The 15,886-nt window shown below is 46.1% G+C and overlaps 1 protein-coding gene and 1 pseudogene across 1 annotated transcript; both read right to left on the reverse strand.

Moving 5' to 3' along the window:
* Positions 1–10,990: 10,990 nt before the first annotated feature.
* On the reverse strand, positions 10,991–12,347 carry LOC143942221 (uncharacterized). Its single transcript, XM_077463472.1, has one exon. The coding sequence runs from the start codon at positions 12,263–12,265 to the stop codon at positions 10,991–10,993; it is 1,275 nt and encodes a 424-aa protein (XP_077319598.1). The 5' UTR covers positions 12,266–12,347.
* Positions 12,348–12,660: 313 nt separating this feature from the next.
* Positions 12,661–12,812, reverse strand: LOC143950457 (U2 spliceosomal RNA; annotated as a pseudogene).
* Positions 12,813–15,886: the final 3,074 nt, after the last annotated feature.

The following is a 15,886-nucleotide window of genomic DNA, read 5'->3' on the forward strand; positions in this document are numbered from 1 at the left end:
GAGGGCACAAACACTGGGGCACAAGACTAGGTCCGGTAAATTCGACGGAATTTCCCAGATCTCCCCTCCCTGTGCTCCTTGTTTGGCCAAGCAATCCGCCTCCTCATTTTGTTCCCAGTATGGGGCAGTACCTGAATGACCTTTAACTTTGCACACCCATGGTTTGACTGGCAACTTTTGCACCAATGATACAATATATTTCAACAGGGATGCATGTTTAAGTGGAGACCCATCTGAGGACATGTACTGGTGGGTGTGCCAGAAGGGCAGAAATTCTGTAAGAGCATTACAGACCCACGCAGAATCTGAGTATAAAACAATTTCTTGGTCCCCTTTCATCAGTTCTAGGGCATGAGCGATTGCAGCCATTTCCGCAAATTGTGCTGATTTGACTTTACATGACCGAAAGATTGATGTTTGGGTCTTTGCTTGTGGATTGATATAGTATATTCCAAATCCTGCACATGGAGAACCCTCCACGTAAAAACATGATCCATCTGTGAAAATTTGGCCTGCGTTTTCAGGGACTGTTTCCTTTACTGACAAAGGTCTAAAGAATTGTTGTGCCGCTGATTGTGGGGTGATATCACATTCATGTGGTACTCCCTGGTAAAGGAGGCCATGGGCTCTAGTGGACGGATTATTTGTGTGTTGAACTTTAATGTCTCTGTCTTGAAGCAACAAAGCCCAATGGGCCAATCTGGCATTGGATACATTGCCATCCTTCACTCGGTCTGTGAGTAAAAATTTAGTGGGAGTGTGAGTTGTGTGCAGGATGACTGGGTTAAGTCCTATGATGTATGTGAAGTATTTCACTGCCCAAAACGTAACTAGGAGGTGTTTTTCACATAGAGAGTACTTCATTTCCACAGGAGATAATAATTTAGATGCATATGAAATGGGTCTCTGTTGCCCATGGATTTCCTGTGACAGAACAGCTGACATGGCTGTCTCTGATATGGCAGTCTCAATGTGAAAGGGCAGTTGGTACTCTGGGTTGGCTAATGCTGGCGCTTGCGCTAAAGCTTCTTTAAGCTCCTGCACTGCCTTGGTGTGTTGCTCAGTCCATTGCCATTGGGTATCCTTTTTCAACAAATCATACAGTGGTGCAGATTTTTGTGCAAATTCAGGGATGAAAGCCCGTGAATAATTTACCAATCCTAAAAAAGATCTCAGAGTCGGGATGCTCACTGGCAGCGGTAATTGTAGAATGGCTTTTACCTTTTCAGTTGCTATCTTACGTCCGTTTGCTGTCACTGTAATCCCAAGAAAAGACACAGATTCCTTCAACAATTGTGCCTTAATGGGATTACACTTCAGTCCCGCCTTTCCTAGGATCTGCAGAAGTTCCTCCAATAGCCGCAAATGTTCTTCTTTGTCGCATGTGGCTAGCAACAAATCGTCCACGTACTGGAAAAGATTCTTTGGAGAAGAAAAATCAATTAAAATATCTCTCATGGTTGCATGAAATAACGTAGGAGAGTTATGAAATCCTTGAGGGACAGAATTGAAAGTATACTGTTTTCCGAGAAATGTAAATGCAAATTTGTATTGACATTCTTCTGACAACGGTAATGACCAAAAACCATTTGATATGTCCAGCACTGTGAAATATTTGTGTTTGGGATTTAACATGCTCAACACATCTGGGACAGATGCAACGGTGGGGGCGCAATTGTTTGTAATACTGTTCAATTTGCGGTAATCGATTGTTAATCTCCACGAATTGTCAGTACTTTTGCGAATCGGCCATATTGGCGCATTTGTTGTTGATACACATGGTCTGATGACCTTTTGGTCAAGCAGTGACTCTATGGTTTCCTGTATGTAGCTGATAGCTTCCTTTGGAAAGGGGTATTGTTTCTGCGGAACTGGGTCTGGCCCACTGATGTGTATTACCGTATTTACCTTTCCACAGTCATGTTTGTGTTTTGCAAAGGATCCCTGATGTCTTTCTATCACAGGGTGCAGAAGCTGATGTTCTGGGTGATCTGTAATGATCTCCAGTATGTCATATTTTAAATCATTGCGTTTGATGGCTGCAATTGTGTGAGAATCAGGTATCACAATGGTGCTATTCTGATCAGTTGGAACCCCTTGCAATAATAACAGGTTGGTCAGATCCACCATACATCCATTGGGAATTAAGAAGTCTGAACCCAGCAGGCTGGTTTCATTTGGCAAACACATTAATGCTAATGGCTGTTTTAGGGTTAACTCACCAATTTGGATTGTTAGGGGCTTGGACAAGGCAGACTCAACATTATGTCCAGCAAAGCTCTGGAGCTTCAGTGGCTTTCCTGAAGATAGTGTTGAGTTTAAGGGATCTTTGTCATGCATAATTGATATCGCCACCCCTGTGTCGATTAACATGGCACATTGACGGCCCCTAATCAACGCTGACACTACAGGGCGCCCACACCTATCCAGAGAAATAGGTGCTAAGATTTTGGGGCCTTGTAGTTGTCACCATTGATGACGGTTAGCCTCTGTCTGGGAAGCTACCTGTACTTCCTTTCCAGGGCCTACTTGAAAGGCCTGTAATTGTTGTCGCAACTCTGCATAAGTAGGAGCTCTTTCTGTGTCACTGACATGCTTGCCCTGTGATAGGTGGCTATGAGAGTTTTCTCTTCCTCTGCCTCTGCCTCTATAACCTGATTTCCCCCTATATCCCCTCCCCCTCCCTTGTAAACTTTTGTCCCAGTTAGGGTTGTATGGAGGATTGGCTTCTCCTGGGGCATGGGGGCCTTCTACGGTGGTAGTCCTGCATTGTACTGCAGCCACCTTCCTAAACAGCTGTTTCTCTTCTCTTTCCTTAAGCCTGTGCTGTTTATAGGCTTGGATGGCATGGAATGATCTATGTATTAATCCAATCACCTCCTCATAGCTATGTTTTCTAGGATCTATCAAATGCTCACATTTTATTCGAATAGCGGGATGGGCATTGTGTATCAGTAGGTTCTTATATTCCATGTCCTCTCTAGTGGTTTTACCATTGTTAGTGTTATATGCTGCCCACAATCTATTGGCATAAACTAAAGGATTTTCCTCATTACTTTGTTTGATTTGATAGGCCACCATCAAACCTATAGCTGAGGGGTTTATGACTTTTTGCAATTCGGCCACGGTTACTTTGTAGCTCCCTTTGCCTTCCTTAATTTGATCTGGGAGTGCATTCCAGGTGTGGGCGTCAAGGGTTAATTGTAACACCTTAACTTGGTCACTAGGATTTCGCACACCTAAGAGCTCACACCTCTGTTGTACATTGGTTGCATGTGAAGTAATGTGTTCATTCGTTTTAATTTTGCCAATGAAATCCGCTACACTCATAAGGGTTTTTACAGGTTGAATTGGATATACATTGGAAATCACCTCATTTCCTTCACTATCAAAGCCCAAAAATGTTTGATTTCCTTCAGTAGAGGAGGAAATCTGGGTCCTACCCATGATGGGGAACTTGTCATGCTCCTCATTTGTAGATAGCTGGTCCCCGTTGTCTGGTGGGTCTATGACAATGGTGCATTCTCGATTTTCCTGTGGCTCTGCGATTTCTCCCATCGCCACAGGAAATGTGGAATCGGAACCCATATCTTCCTCTCCCCAATACTCTTCATATTCCTCTGTGTCCCCAATTTCATAGGCACAAGTAGGTGCCGTAGCATTACCTTGTTCGCATCTGTTGGCCACAGCCGCCTGTCCTTTAAGGATAGAAATTGTTTGTAGCAACTGTGACTCGGTTTGCGTGCAGTGTGTGTGATCTATAAATGTTCCTTTCTTAGCTTCATGTAACTGATTTTGGACTACTTTGTATGCAGTAGTTATGTGGTCCAGCTCAGTCTCAACTTTAGTTAGCATGCTTTTATATTGTACCACTTCTTTCTGGGCCAAATTTACACTTTTAACATTTTCCTCCTGTGAGGCATTAACTAATTGATTAAGGGTAGTTAATGTTTGTACCTGGTTCTGTAAAGCTGTATTCTCTTTTTCCTTCTCAGAAATTGTAATATTTTTATTATAGACTATATCTTCTAATTTCTGCATTTTAGTATTCATAGCCATGCAAGCTGCATACATGCCTGCTAAGGCTAGACTTTTATGCTGATTTTTTTTGGTTGTTTTAACTTGTTTCTCAAATAACTCCTGGACATAAGTCCAAGGAGATGCTTTTAACTTGGCATCACAGGCAAATTCATTGTTCTTATGTTTACGAGTATACGTTGCTACAAAACTTTCTAGACCGGACATGGCAGCCATTACCAATCTATACAATGCAAAATTTTGTAAGCTAAATTATGTTAACTTCCCCTGTACTATACAGCCACTTTGAGATTACCGTATAGAAGGAGGGAAGGAAAACACCTTAAAAATAATTAAAAAAAAAACATAAACAGACTCAAATAAAAATGCAGAAAATACAGTAAAAATAAAACAATATTTCAGCTCACAATAAAACCCTCTTTTATATTAGTGGGGGAACACTAATTATGCTCACCATAACATTGAGCCTTCAATACAACAATTGACCCAGGGGACAATAGAACCAAGAGCTTTGAGAATGTGTACTGTAAGCCCCCAAGGATCTATATGCTGACAATAGTAATGTAAACGCAGCCGTGTTTACACTAGTATTTGTAACTCAATTCAGTAATACAAACAAAAACCCACAACAAAAACTTTTGGAAGGTCTATTATACTATGCTCAGTGCACCTTATTTCACACTAATACACTACTAATAATCTTTCTCAAAGATTAGCTTCAGTATTCAGCAACAAGACTTCCACAGCTCTGTACTTTAACTGACAACAATGAGAATATTACTGTTTGTAAAATTCCACCGTAAAAACAAACAAACTACTTTCTTAAAGCTATGTTATGCATTTAGTGGATAGACCATTTCAATTAAAACAAACATTTGTTGAACCTTTTCAACAAAACCAAGACCACACTCAATTGGCGTCTTTTCAATAAAATAAATGTACTCACCATGCAGGACTCTCAAGCAATTGTTAGAGACAGCAATGAAGCTTGGTGAGCACCAAAGAATGCAATAAAAAAAAAAATTAATAACACTTTTCCCGCAAAGTTACTTCCTCCCCCTTACATCGACCGGTATATAAGGGTACATCCAAAGAACTTTTCAATTATAATTTTGGGATATTAATAAAAAAAATAAAAAAATAAAAAATTAATAATAATAAAAAAATTATTAAAAAAAAATCCAAAACATAAAAAAAACAATAATAATAACTTGTGGTGTATATTCTCTCCTTAGAGTTAATCTAATACTCACTTAATAATAAAAACATATAATAAAAAAAAACATTTACCTATATTTTTCCCTGTATAGATTGGATAAGCTGACTCAGCTTAAATTCCCCCTAATAACCTTAATCTCTAATAAACAAATTGTGGTATTATATTAAATACTTTCAGTCCTGTACTCAACTTCGTGGTCGCCACTGTTAACCTTCAAAATCTATATTTCTGATTTATTAATCAGAAGATATGATATGGGTTGAAAAGAGAATTCTTATTGACAAAGGAAAGGAAGGTTTAACATAACACCATTTATTAGAGTACGTTACAGGTTTATCTAATACACAGAAAATATCTATAGTCTAAGTGAGGGAGTAAAATATTAGTTAACCGCTTCCTGCCCGCCCTATAGCCGAATGACGGCCTTAGGGCGGGCGGCTTCCCTCGCCTGGCCGTCCCTGGACGGCCTGGTGTTTACTTCCGCAATGCGCGCCGCCGCGGGCGCGCATCGCGGAAGTTCTGTGTTTGCCGTGTCCCCCGGGGACAGGCAAACACAGATCGCTGTAAACGGCCAATCACAGCGGCCGTTTACAGCGTGATCGGCGTGTCCAATGGGAGATGATCTCATATGTAAACATATGAGATCATCTCTCAGCGCCGCTCTCCCTCCTCACACAGACAGCGTGTGAGAGGGGAGAGAAGAACGGCTGCAGCAGCCGTCAGTGTAAAAAAGAAAAAAAAAAAAAAAAAAAAGTAAAAAAAAAGTTAAAAAAAAAGTGCCATCCTCCCCCAGAGCCATCCTCCCCCAGTGCCACCCCCCCCCCAGTGCCATGCCCCCCCCCCAGTGCCATCCTGCCCCAGTGCCATCCGCCCCAGTGCCATCCACCCCAGTGCAATCCACCCCACCCCAGTGCCACCTGCCCGCAGTGCTATCTGTCCCCAGTGCCACCTGTTGTCAGTGTCATTTGTCCCCAGTGCCATCTGTCATCAGTGCCACGTGTTATTAGTGCCACATAGTGCCATCTGTCATCAGTGCCACGTATTAGTGCCATCTGTCATCAGTGCCACGTATCAGTGGCATTTGTCATCAGTGCCACCTGTCAGTGTCACGTGCCATCTGTTGTCAGTGTCACGTGTCATCAATGCCACTTATCAGTGCCATCTGTCATCAGTATCTTCATTTTGCAAAGAATTGTGGGAAAAAAATGACAACATCAAAAAGCTCACCATGCCTCTTACTAAATACCTTGGAATGTCTACTTTCCAAAAAGGGGTCATTTGGGGGGTATTTGTACTTTCCTGACTTGTTCGGGTCACAAGAAGCGAGATAGGTCACCAGTACATCAGATGTGATCAATTTTGTGCGATTCGCACCACAGCTTGTAGACTCTCTAACTTTCACAAAGACCAAATAATATCCACTAATTTCGGTTATTTTTACCAAAGATATGTAGCAGTATAAATTGTGGCCAAAATTTATGAAGAAAAATTAATAATTTGCATAATTCTGTCACAGAAACAAAGAAATATGCGTTTTTTTTCAAAATTTTCGGTCTTTTTTAATTTATAGCGCAAAAAATAAAAACCCCAGAGGTGATCAAATACCACCAAAAGAAAGCTCTATTTGTGGGAAAAAAAGGACACAAAATTCATTTGGGTACAGTGTTGCATGACTGAGTAATTGTCATTCAAAGTGTGAGAGCACCGAAAGCTGAAAATTGGTCTGGGCAGGAAGGGTGTTTAAGTGCCCAGTAAGCAAGTGGTTAAAAATACAACAAGAGTACAATACATTCATTACAATACAAAACAGGACATATGACAATTCGGTATACCTTGTAAGTGCTGGGAGATGATCTGATTTTTTGATTGAAAATGTATACTTTATTTTTCAAGAAAATATACAAAAAACAAAATACTTTTAACAAGGTACATTCCACACTGTACTGCGACGCAGCGCATAAAATACACTACATAACAATACAGTTCCAAACATACAAATAAATTACATTCATTCTGCGGTATGATGCCTGATGTGTTGTGCAGAGTAATAGTACCCCGAAACATCACTTCATGCATGACGCCGCATTACCCTGAAAGCATTACCAAAAACCATTACCAAATACATGTCAAGTCATACAGTCTTTAGTCAAAGTCAAAATCAGAATGGCATTTCAATGAGCAACAGGTGTGATGGGGGGGGTTGGAGAAGGTGGGGAGGGGAGGGAGAAAGAGTTCACAGGCCCGAAGCTTTATTGAACTGCCAAAAAGGGTACATAGTGGTGGGGGAGGGGGGGGGGAAGGGGAAATCTTCAGACCTCCTCTTCCTCCATGTTGTCCATCAGGTGATAGTCTCTGAGCAGACTGTGAATCAGTCTGCGGCAGTCCTGGATGGACATCCTCTCCCTCTGGTGGATGAGGCGCTTTCTGGCGCACCAAACAGCGTCCTTAAAACAACACAGCACCCGCCAGGCACTATCAATGTCCTCTTGTGAGTGGGTCCCACAAAAGAGTCCGTTTAACACACCGAAGTGTGTTATAGCAGTCTGTGGAACAAAGTCTTTGAGATCAGGTTCCAGAGCCCTCAACAGGCCCTGTGCAAAGGGACACTCCCAGAAAACATGCAGGGCAGTTTCCTCCTGGATGATGCAAAAGGGGCAGTGTCTGTATCTGCACAGGTTTCTGGCATGCATGAATGTCCTGAGTGGCAACCCCCCTTGGATTGCCATCCATGCCAGATCTTTGTGCCTGTTGGTAAGTCTCTTTGAAGAAACATTCCTCCAGACCACTTTACAAGTGGCTGAAGGGAGGCCTGGAACAGTCTCAACAATGTCCGATGCTCTGATCAACTTGTGGATAGTTTTTGGCTTCCACAAGTCGGGCTTCACTCCATGTAGCCCCTGCTCCTTAATAAACTTGAAAGTATCCAAGTAATACCAAGGAGTGTCCCAGTTGTAGGGGATGGAGCTGTCCCATTTGTCCCATCCAAGGGACCTCCAGAGAGGCAGGAGGAAAAAACGGGACATGGAGTTACCGCCAGAGTCTACAGTTCTGTCCACCAAAGTTCTGCGGATGCAGTTACAGGCAAAGAAGACCCTCAGTAGAGTGGCGATGTCGGGCACGCCCTTACCGCCCTTGAGGGGTTCCTTGAACATAACCGCCCGCTTTACTCTGTCCATTTTGGAGCTCCAGATGAAGTGAAACACTGCCCTGGTGATGGCCTTGCAGGTGTTAACCCGGGGGGGGCCAGGCCTGGGCGAGGTACTGCAACACAGGGAGAATCTCGCTGCGGAGTACCAGTGTTTTACCTTTGATGGTGAGTTCTCGGAGGCTCCAAAGTCCAAACTTCTGTCGCATCTTTGCCAGTCGTTCTTCCCAGGACTTCAGGGCTGCGCCCTCTGCTCCAAACCAGACCCCAAGGATTTTGATGAAGTCTGCTTTGACGCTGAAGGGCATAGGTGCAGAAGAAGGCAGGAACCACTTTCCGAAGAGCATGACTTCCGACTTCCCGCAGTTGACTTTTGCCCCTGAAGCTTGGCCGAAGTCCTCACACGTCTGGGCGAGTGTGTCGATGGAGTGCCGGTCGGCACAGAACACCGTCACATCATCCATGTAGAGCGAGCACTTGACCTCCCGTCTGTCTGGTCCTGGTGCGGTGATCCCTCTGATCTCTGGGTTCCGTCTGATGCTTCGGGCGAGGAGCTCTATACAACAGACAAAAAGCAGAGGTGAGAGAGGGCAGCCTTGTCTGACCCCAGACAACACTGGAAAGGGGTCAGTTTTCCAACCGTTCACCAACACCACACTACAAATTTCATTGTACATTACATTTACATATGAACAGAACATTTCCCCAAGACCAAACCTGCGCAGAGCGCTGCACATAAACTCATGGGAGACACGGTCAAAGGCCTTCTCCTGGTCAAGGCTGACCAGGGCCGCGTGCACACGGCGGCCATGAATGTACTGGACCGTGTCCCGGACAAGCGCGAGGCTGTCCGCAATCCTGCGACCAGGAATGCCACAAGTCTGATCCGGGTGGATGATCTGTCCGATGACAGATTTCAGCCTGTTGGCCAAAACCTTGGCGAGGATTTTGTAGTCCACGTTCAGAAGAGAGATCGGACGCCAGTTTTTCAGGTCCGATCTCTCCCCCTTGCGCTTATACAAAATCGTGATCATCCCCTCCCTTAGGGTCGGAGGCATTCTGCCCTCCACCACCATCTCCTCGTACAGCTCAAGCAGGTCCGGGCCTACGAGATCCCACAGCGTTACATAAAGTTCAACTGGGAGACCATCGCAGCCCGGGGTCCTGCCTTGCCTAAAGGATTTAGCGGCAGAGTGCAGCTCCTCCAACACCAAGGGGGCGTTGACGTCCGACGAACCTGCAGGATCAATTTGGTTAGAGATACCTGACAGGAACCTGTCGGCTGCCTGTGAATCTGTTGTTTTTGGGGAGTAGAGGTTGGTGTAGTAGTCGCTGACCACTTGCATCACAGCCTCCTTTCCCTTCTGGAGTGTTCCGGTCTCGTCACGCAGCTCAGACAAGGGTGTGTGTCCTGAGTGGAGTTTCCTGAAAAAGAAAGAATTACACTTCTCACCTTTCTCAAGGTTCTCCACCTTGGCACGGAAGACAATGTGCCTGGATTCTTCCTCAAAGTGCCCTTTCAGGCTCTTCTTGGTGTCCTCCAGGTCCTGCCTAACGTCCCAGCCACAGTGGTGAAGGTCCTGCAGGGACTGCAACTGACGTTGCAGTCTCCTGAGTTCCCTCTTCCTGGCACACACTTGCTGTCGTCCCCTTGCCTGAAAGAAGCTGCGTAGCTTGACTTTCACAAACTCCCACCAGTCACTTACCCTTCCGAAGAATCGCTTTTCCTCCTTCCAGGTGGCATAGGCCTCCCGGAGTTCCCCCATCAATTCCTCATTTTCCAGCAGGGTACTATTCAGCTTCCAGGAGCCTGGTCCGCGGGCAAAGCCCTCGCCCAGGTCACCCCGAAAGTGAATAGCCCTGTGGTCAGAGAAAAAGCAGGGGATCATGGAGAAATCGCGATGCTTGACTGCTCTTGAAGTGAGCACGAAGTCGATCCTGGAACGCACTGATCCGTCGGGACGGCACCATGAGTAGTTCACGGTACCTCTCCCTATGGATCCCACGGCGTCCTGCAGGGAAGCCTCCGAGATCATCTCCTTGAGCAGCCTGGATGTAGCATAAAGTTTTGCGTACATGCTGGAGCTGCGCCCATCCTCCTCTATCGGACAGTTAAAATCACCGCCGATTACTACTGCCCTGGTGGTGACGAGTTGGGTCCGCAGGGTCTGGAAAAGTTCCAGCCGCTCATTCTTATCTGGGGGGGCGTACACGTTGATGAGCCTAATTGGCTCTCCCACCCATGAGCCGTCTATGACCAGAAGACGGCCACAGACTAGCTCATGGATGGAGTCAACCGCGAAGCGCCCACCCCTGACAAGAATGGCTACACCTGCAGACTTACAATCGCCACCCCCGGACCAGTAGGAGGGACCGAGGGTCCACTAGGAGGTCAGATGTGTGTACCTCCTCAGAGGAGGGAGTGCGCACTCCTGGAGCATGTAGACATCACTCTGCTGAGTGGCTAAAAATGTCAGTGCCGCTTGCCTTCTAGATGTATCCTTGATACTCCTCACATTAATAGAAAAGATTGAGATCTCTGCCATAATGAAAAAGGGGTATGAGGTCTAGTCGGCAAGGGACCGAACTTACCTCCCCGGAGGGGGGTCTTCCGCTGCCTCTTCTGCTTGTCCTGTGTTCTCGGACAGGCCGAGCTCCTGCAGGACAGCATCCATCATTTTCTGGGTGATGGGGACGTGGATGTCGGAGGGGAGGTCAGGCTCAGGGATGGCCATGACCTCCTCCTCCCCCTCCACGTCCTCATCCTCCTCCCCCGCTGACTCGAGGTCCTCCACTATTGGCTCTGGTCCCTCGCTTTCGCGCCGGTCGCCAGTGGGCCTTTTAGTGGAGGAAGCGGGTTCCTCTGCTGTTGGACTACTAGGCTTCCGTTTCCGGCTTCCTGAGAGTCCACTGGTGGGGGTGGAAGGGAGGGTGGGGAAGTCTTCCAGGGAGGATAGGTCCGGGGTGGGTGGGGGGAGGGTGGGGAGGGTATCCTCCAGCACCGGGGTGGCGGGTGGAGGGCTGCTGGAGGTTGGGGCCGGGGTCCGGGCTGGGGCCTGGACAGGGGTGGGGGTAGGGGTGTGCTTACCCGTGGTCTTCTGTGGCTCTTTTTCCCTTTCCGGTGGCTTCTTCCTGGTGCTGGAGGATGGTTTGCCCTGGATCAGGGCGCCAGCATAGGACCGGGACCGCTGGGGGCAGTGTTTAAACACGTGCTCAGCCGCTCCGCAGAGGTTGCAGGCTTTGGACCTCGGACAATCCTTGGTCTCGTGGCCTGTCACCCTACAGGACCTGCAAGCAGGTTCTTTGCAGTCCTTCCCCATGTGTCCGGTGTTGCTACACCTGTTGCAGGTGAAGGGTATACCGGGGTAGAAAAGGATGCCTGCGGAGTTGCCCAGGGAGAAGCACGGCTGCAGGTGCAGGATGTCCCCCGAAGGGTCCTTCCTGAACTTGCAGAGTACTGACCACTTACCTATCCAGAAGCCGTTGGCATCGAGGATTCGGACGGGGTCCTTCACCACGGTGCAGAACCTCTGGAGGTAAGTGGCTATATCCTTACCTGAGGTATGGGGGTTCCTCATGGCCACCGTCACCCACTTCTCGTCCCGTGTTATGGGGCAGTTCGCAGCGAACTTACGGAAGGGGGATTCAGGACCACTCGCCTTGACCATATCCCAGTATCTTCTGCAGGCCTGGAAAGACACAAAAGTTACAAAAAATGTACCTCTTGTGAAGGCCTGCACTGAAAGTGTTTCCGCTTTGCTGAACCCCTGCTCCAGGATCATCTTCTTGCCGAAGATCTCCGGGGTCATGTCGGGGACCCTTCCGTCCACCTCCTTCAGTTGCAGCACGACCGTCTGCTTCATCCAGGACTCCAAGGTAGGGAGCCCGTCTGCAGGGGGGGAAGGCTTGGCTGGTCCCGGCTGGCTGGTGCTGGCCGGGGTAGAGGTGGGGGTTGGGGCAGCAACATCCCCGGGGACCCTGGTGGAAGTGGCTGGAGCGGGGTTCTTCTTGCTGGTCTTTCTCTCGCTCTTCCCCATCGTCTTGGAGAGAGAGAAGTCGCTTCAGGTGTTCTTTCGGCGGCTTCCTTCTGGATTCCTCGACGTCTTCGCTCTGAAGCCTTTATAAAGGCTCTTGCATCTACTGCCCGAAGGTAGTAATGCGGAGGGGGGGGAGGAGGGAAGACCGCAATCTCGTTCCTTGTGGGGGCTAAGCCTCTGGCCCAATAGCAGCAAGTAGGTGAAGCTGAATTTAATCAACGATCCTACAAGGCCGAGCAGAGGGTACCCCACAAGGACCTAATGGCTTGGATAGATACAAGTGGTTCTCAACGTCCTAGCTGTGAAGCAGAGACACCCCTAAGGGCTATAGTCGATACTACACTTGATCTTAGCCAAAAGGCCGAGAAGCGATCTGTCCAGCGACCTGTCCAGCGCGCCCGCGATGTCGGCACCCGAAGCCGATCTCTCGATCGTCTCTCGGGTGCTGCCGCCGCCATCTTGGGTATGGGAATCAGGAAGTGGAGCCTTTCGGCTTCATTTCCCGGTTCCCTACTGCGCATGCGCGAGTCGCGCTGCGCAAAAAGGATGGACCCGCTGCCTCTGGGATCTGTGTGTTTCCCAGCAGGCAGCGGGGGACTTTGGGAAAGGGGCTTAATCTACGCCCCTTTCCGCAGAGAGCTATCCCGGAAGTGGGTGCAGATACCTGTACTGTACAGGTACCTGCACCCCCCTCCCCCCTGAAAGGTGCCAATTGTGGCGCCGGAGGGGGGGAGGGTTCCGATGAGCGGAAGGTCCACTTTAGGGTGGACCTCCGCTTTAACTAATATCAACAATGTGAATAAATATTTGAATGTTCTTGAACCATCAATATGTTCATCCATGTCTTTCTCCTCTTATTCACAGTTTCCTTCCACGCAGCCTAAAGGACACAGGCATCAAAAATCCCACCGTCATGGTGATGGATCACACGATAATTCCTTTCACACAGATTCTTCTCCCTCACAATCAGGTTACAGTTATGGGCCTAGTTCCCATAACGGTGCACATGGTGACATTATGGTTTCCTATGCTCCCCCTACTCACAATGGGGGGCCACGCCCAAAAACGTTTAACGCTACACCATTTACATCACTCAAAAAAACAACAAACGATGGGGACTTTTTTTGGGCAGGATGCAAACACGGAAACAAGGAAAGACACAAACACACCTCAGAGACACAGAAACCCAATTCACGGAAACCTTGTTAAATGTTGTATACCTATCATCCCAGAATTTGACCTCTGAAGATCTGAGCATCCTTGCTCATGGCCTCAACTTTTGCCCAAACTCCTGTCTGGTCAGGTTTGGGACCATCAAGGACGTTCACCTCTTTATACGAAAATTATTACTTAAAAGCCTCAATGTCAATACGGGCACCTCTGGGGAACCTGGCCAAACCAAGAAGGATCTCCAAGCACTTGACCACCTAATTTCACTTTTAGAGGAAAATGAATCATCAGATCTTATAGAATCTGTTGACATTGAATCTCTAGAACCCAGAACCCCAATATTAACATCAAGCCCTGCGACAAGGGGGCAATATTGTGATTATGGATATACAGATGTGCAACAAAATCCTATCCAACACTGATTGATATAAATCTTTACTTGACATATTCTTTTTTTAACTCCTTAATTTTTTTATGATTTTTACAAAAGTCCATACAACCATTTGAGAAGCACCTCAAGCCATATATATAATGTTATAATCTCATTACATTACATTACATTGTCGTTTATAAATTTGCTTAAATAACCATCATTACATTATTCTGCATCCTACATACTTATTTCCTTAAAGAAGGGAAAACTGAAAAAAAAAAACGAGAAAAACAACAGAAATAAAAGAAAACTAAAAGTGGGGACCAAGAACAAATGTTAACAGGTTCACTCAGCTACTACCAGTGCCTCAACTCCCTCTCCTCTGTACTTCTATAGCCTTTTTTTAACCCCACTAACCTTGTTATGATCCATCCCTCCAACCACCTCCCCCAGAATCTCCCTTGTAATAAAGTGCCGAGCATCACAACGATACACCATATCTATTTACTACCAGTGCATTATATATTCTTGGGAAAAAGAGAAGGAAATCTGCGCTACAGTGAAAAAAACAGAAGGTTGTGTGATGCGGCAATTCAAAATATATACCAAAAAATACTATATATATGTAAATTAGAAAAAAGAGAGAATAGGGATTGCGCAGTTCCTTTTCTCTCTTTTTCCCATTATATATTCTTATTCCTAATTTATTTCTCTCTCATTTACCACTTCCGATCCCCCTCTCCGTTCCCCCTATTTATTCCCTGATCGTATCCACCTAGTCTTTGGGTATGGTCTCCCCCCCAGTATCCCCTTTAAGGAGGACATCCCATTTTACCTAACCAGGGCTTCCAGATTTTTAAGAATTTATCCCGGTTCCTCTGTCTAATAAATGTCACCTTTTCCCTCCATACTGTAGCATCCATCACTTTATTCAATGGGAATGCAGGCCGCACCTACCCTCCCCGAATACCAAAACTTATATAGCCTATTTAAATAAGGACTCAACACACTTATTGGCAAAGAATTGGCCGCTGCACTTTATTGGTATATTAAAAAAAAAAATAATAATAATAATATTCTGATAATTTTATTGCATCATAAAATTCTTATATTTCAAACAATCAACTTCAAAACAGCTCAGTCTTAAAGGACTCAAGCATACATAAATATTTTAACCAAAGTCCCCCCTACATCACGTAGGGTGACAGACCACATAAACGTGCTTAGCGACAAGGGAAGGGGGGGGGGGGGTGGGAAGCTTGTTGCACCTTCACTGCCTGGCTGGGAACAGGTGTGAGTGCACCTGTGAGAGGGTCATATATATCATAAGCCCCCTTTCTAGAACATTCCCCATAGGTCATGTGACCATTTGGGATATCACCAATAGCCTTGCGACCCTTAACCCCGCCCCAGACCAATTTGCCATTCTCTTAAAGGGACATTAACCCAAATACATTAAGCTGTATATAGCCCTAAATATTTACAATATTACTTCTATCCTCTTAATAATAAATGGAGGGGCGACTGCATGCCCATGCTGTCGGGCTCAAAGCCTTGAGCCCTCATAGTTCCTGGGAATGCAGGCTGCACCTACCCTCCCCGAATGCCAAAACTTATATAGCCTATTTAAATAAGGACTCAACACACTTATTGGCAAAGAATTGGCTGCTGCACTTTATTGGTATATTAAAATAAATAAATAAATAATAATCATATTCTGATAATTTTATTGCATAATAAAATTCTTATATTTCAAACGATGAACTTCAAAACAGCTCAGTCTTAAAGGACTCGAGCATGCATAAATCTTTTAACTAAAGTCCCCACATGCCGGGTTTGAGAATTCAAGCTTACCCCACAACCGCGGCCAATTCAATGCAGTTTTGCAATCCTACATTAAATAT

Source organism: Lithobates pipiens, unplaced genomic scaffold, assembly GCF_037356315.1.
Source record: "Lithobates pipiens isolate NorthernLeopardFrog02 unplaced genomic scaffold, aLitPip1_a1.2 Scaffold_30, whole genome shotgun sequence".
Taxonomy (NCBI): domain Eukaryota; kingdom Metazoa; phylum Chordata; class Amphibia; order Anura; family Ranidae; genus Lithobates; species Lithobates pipiens.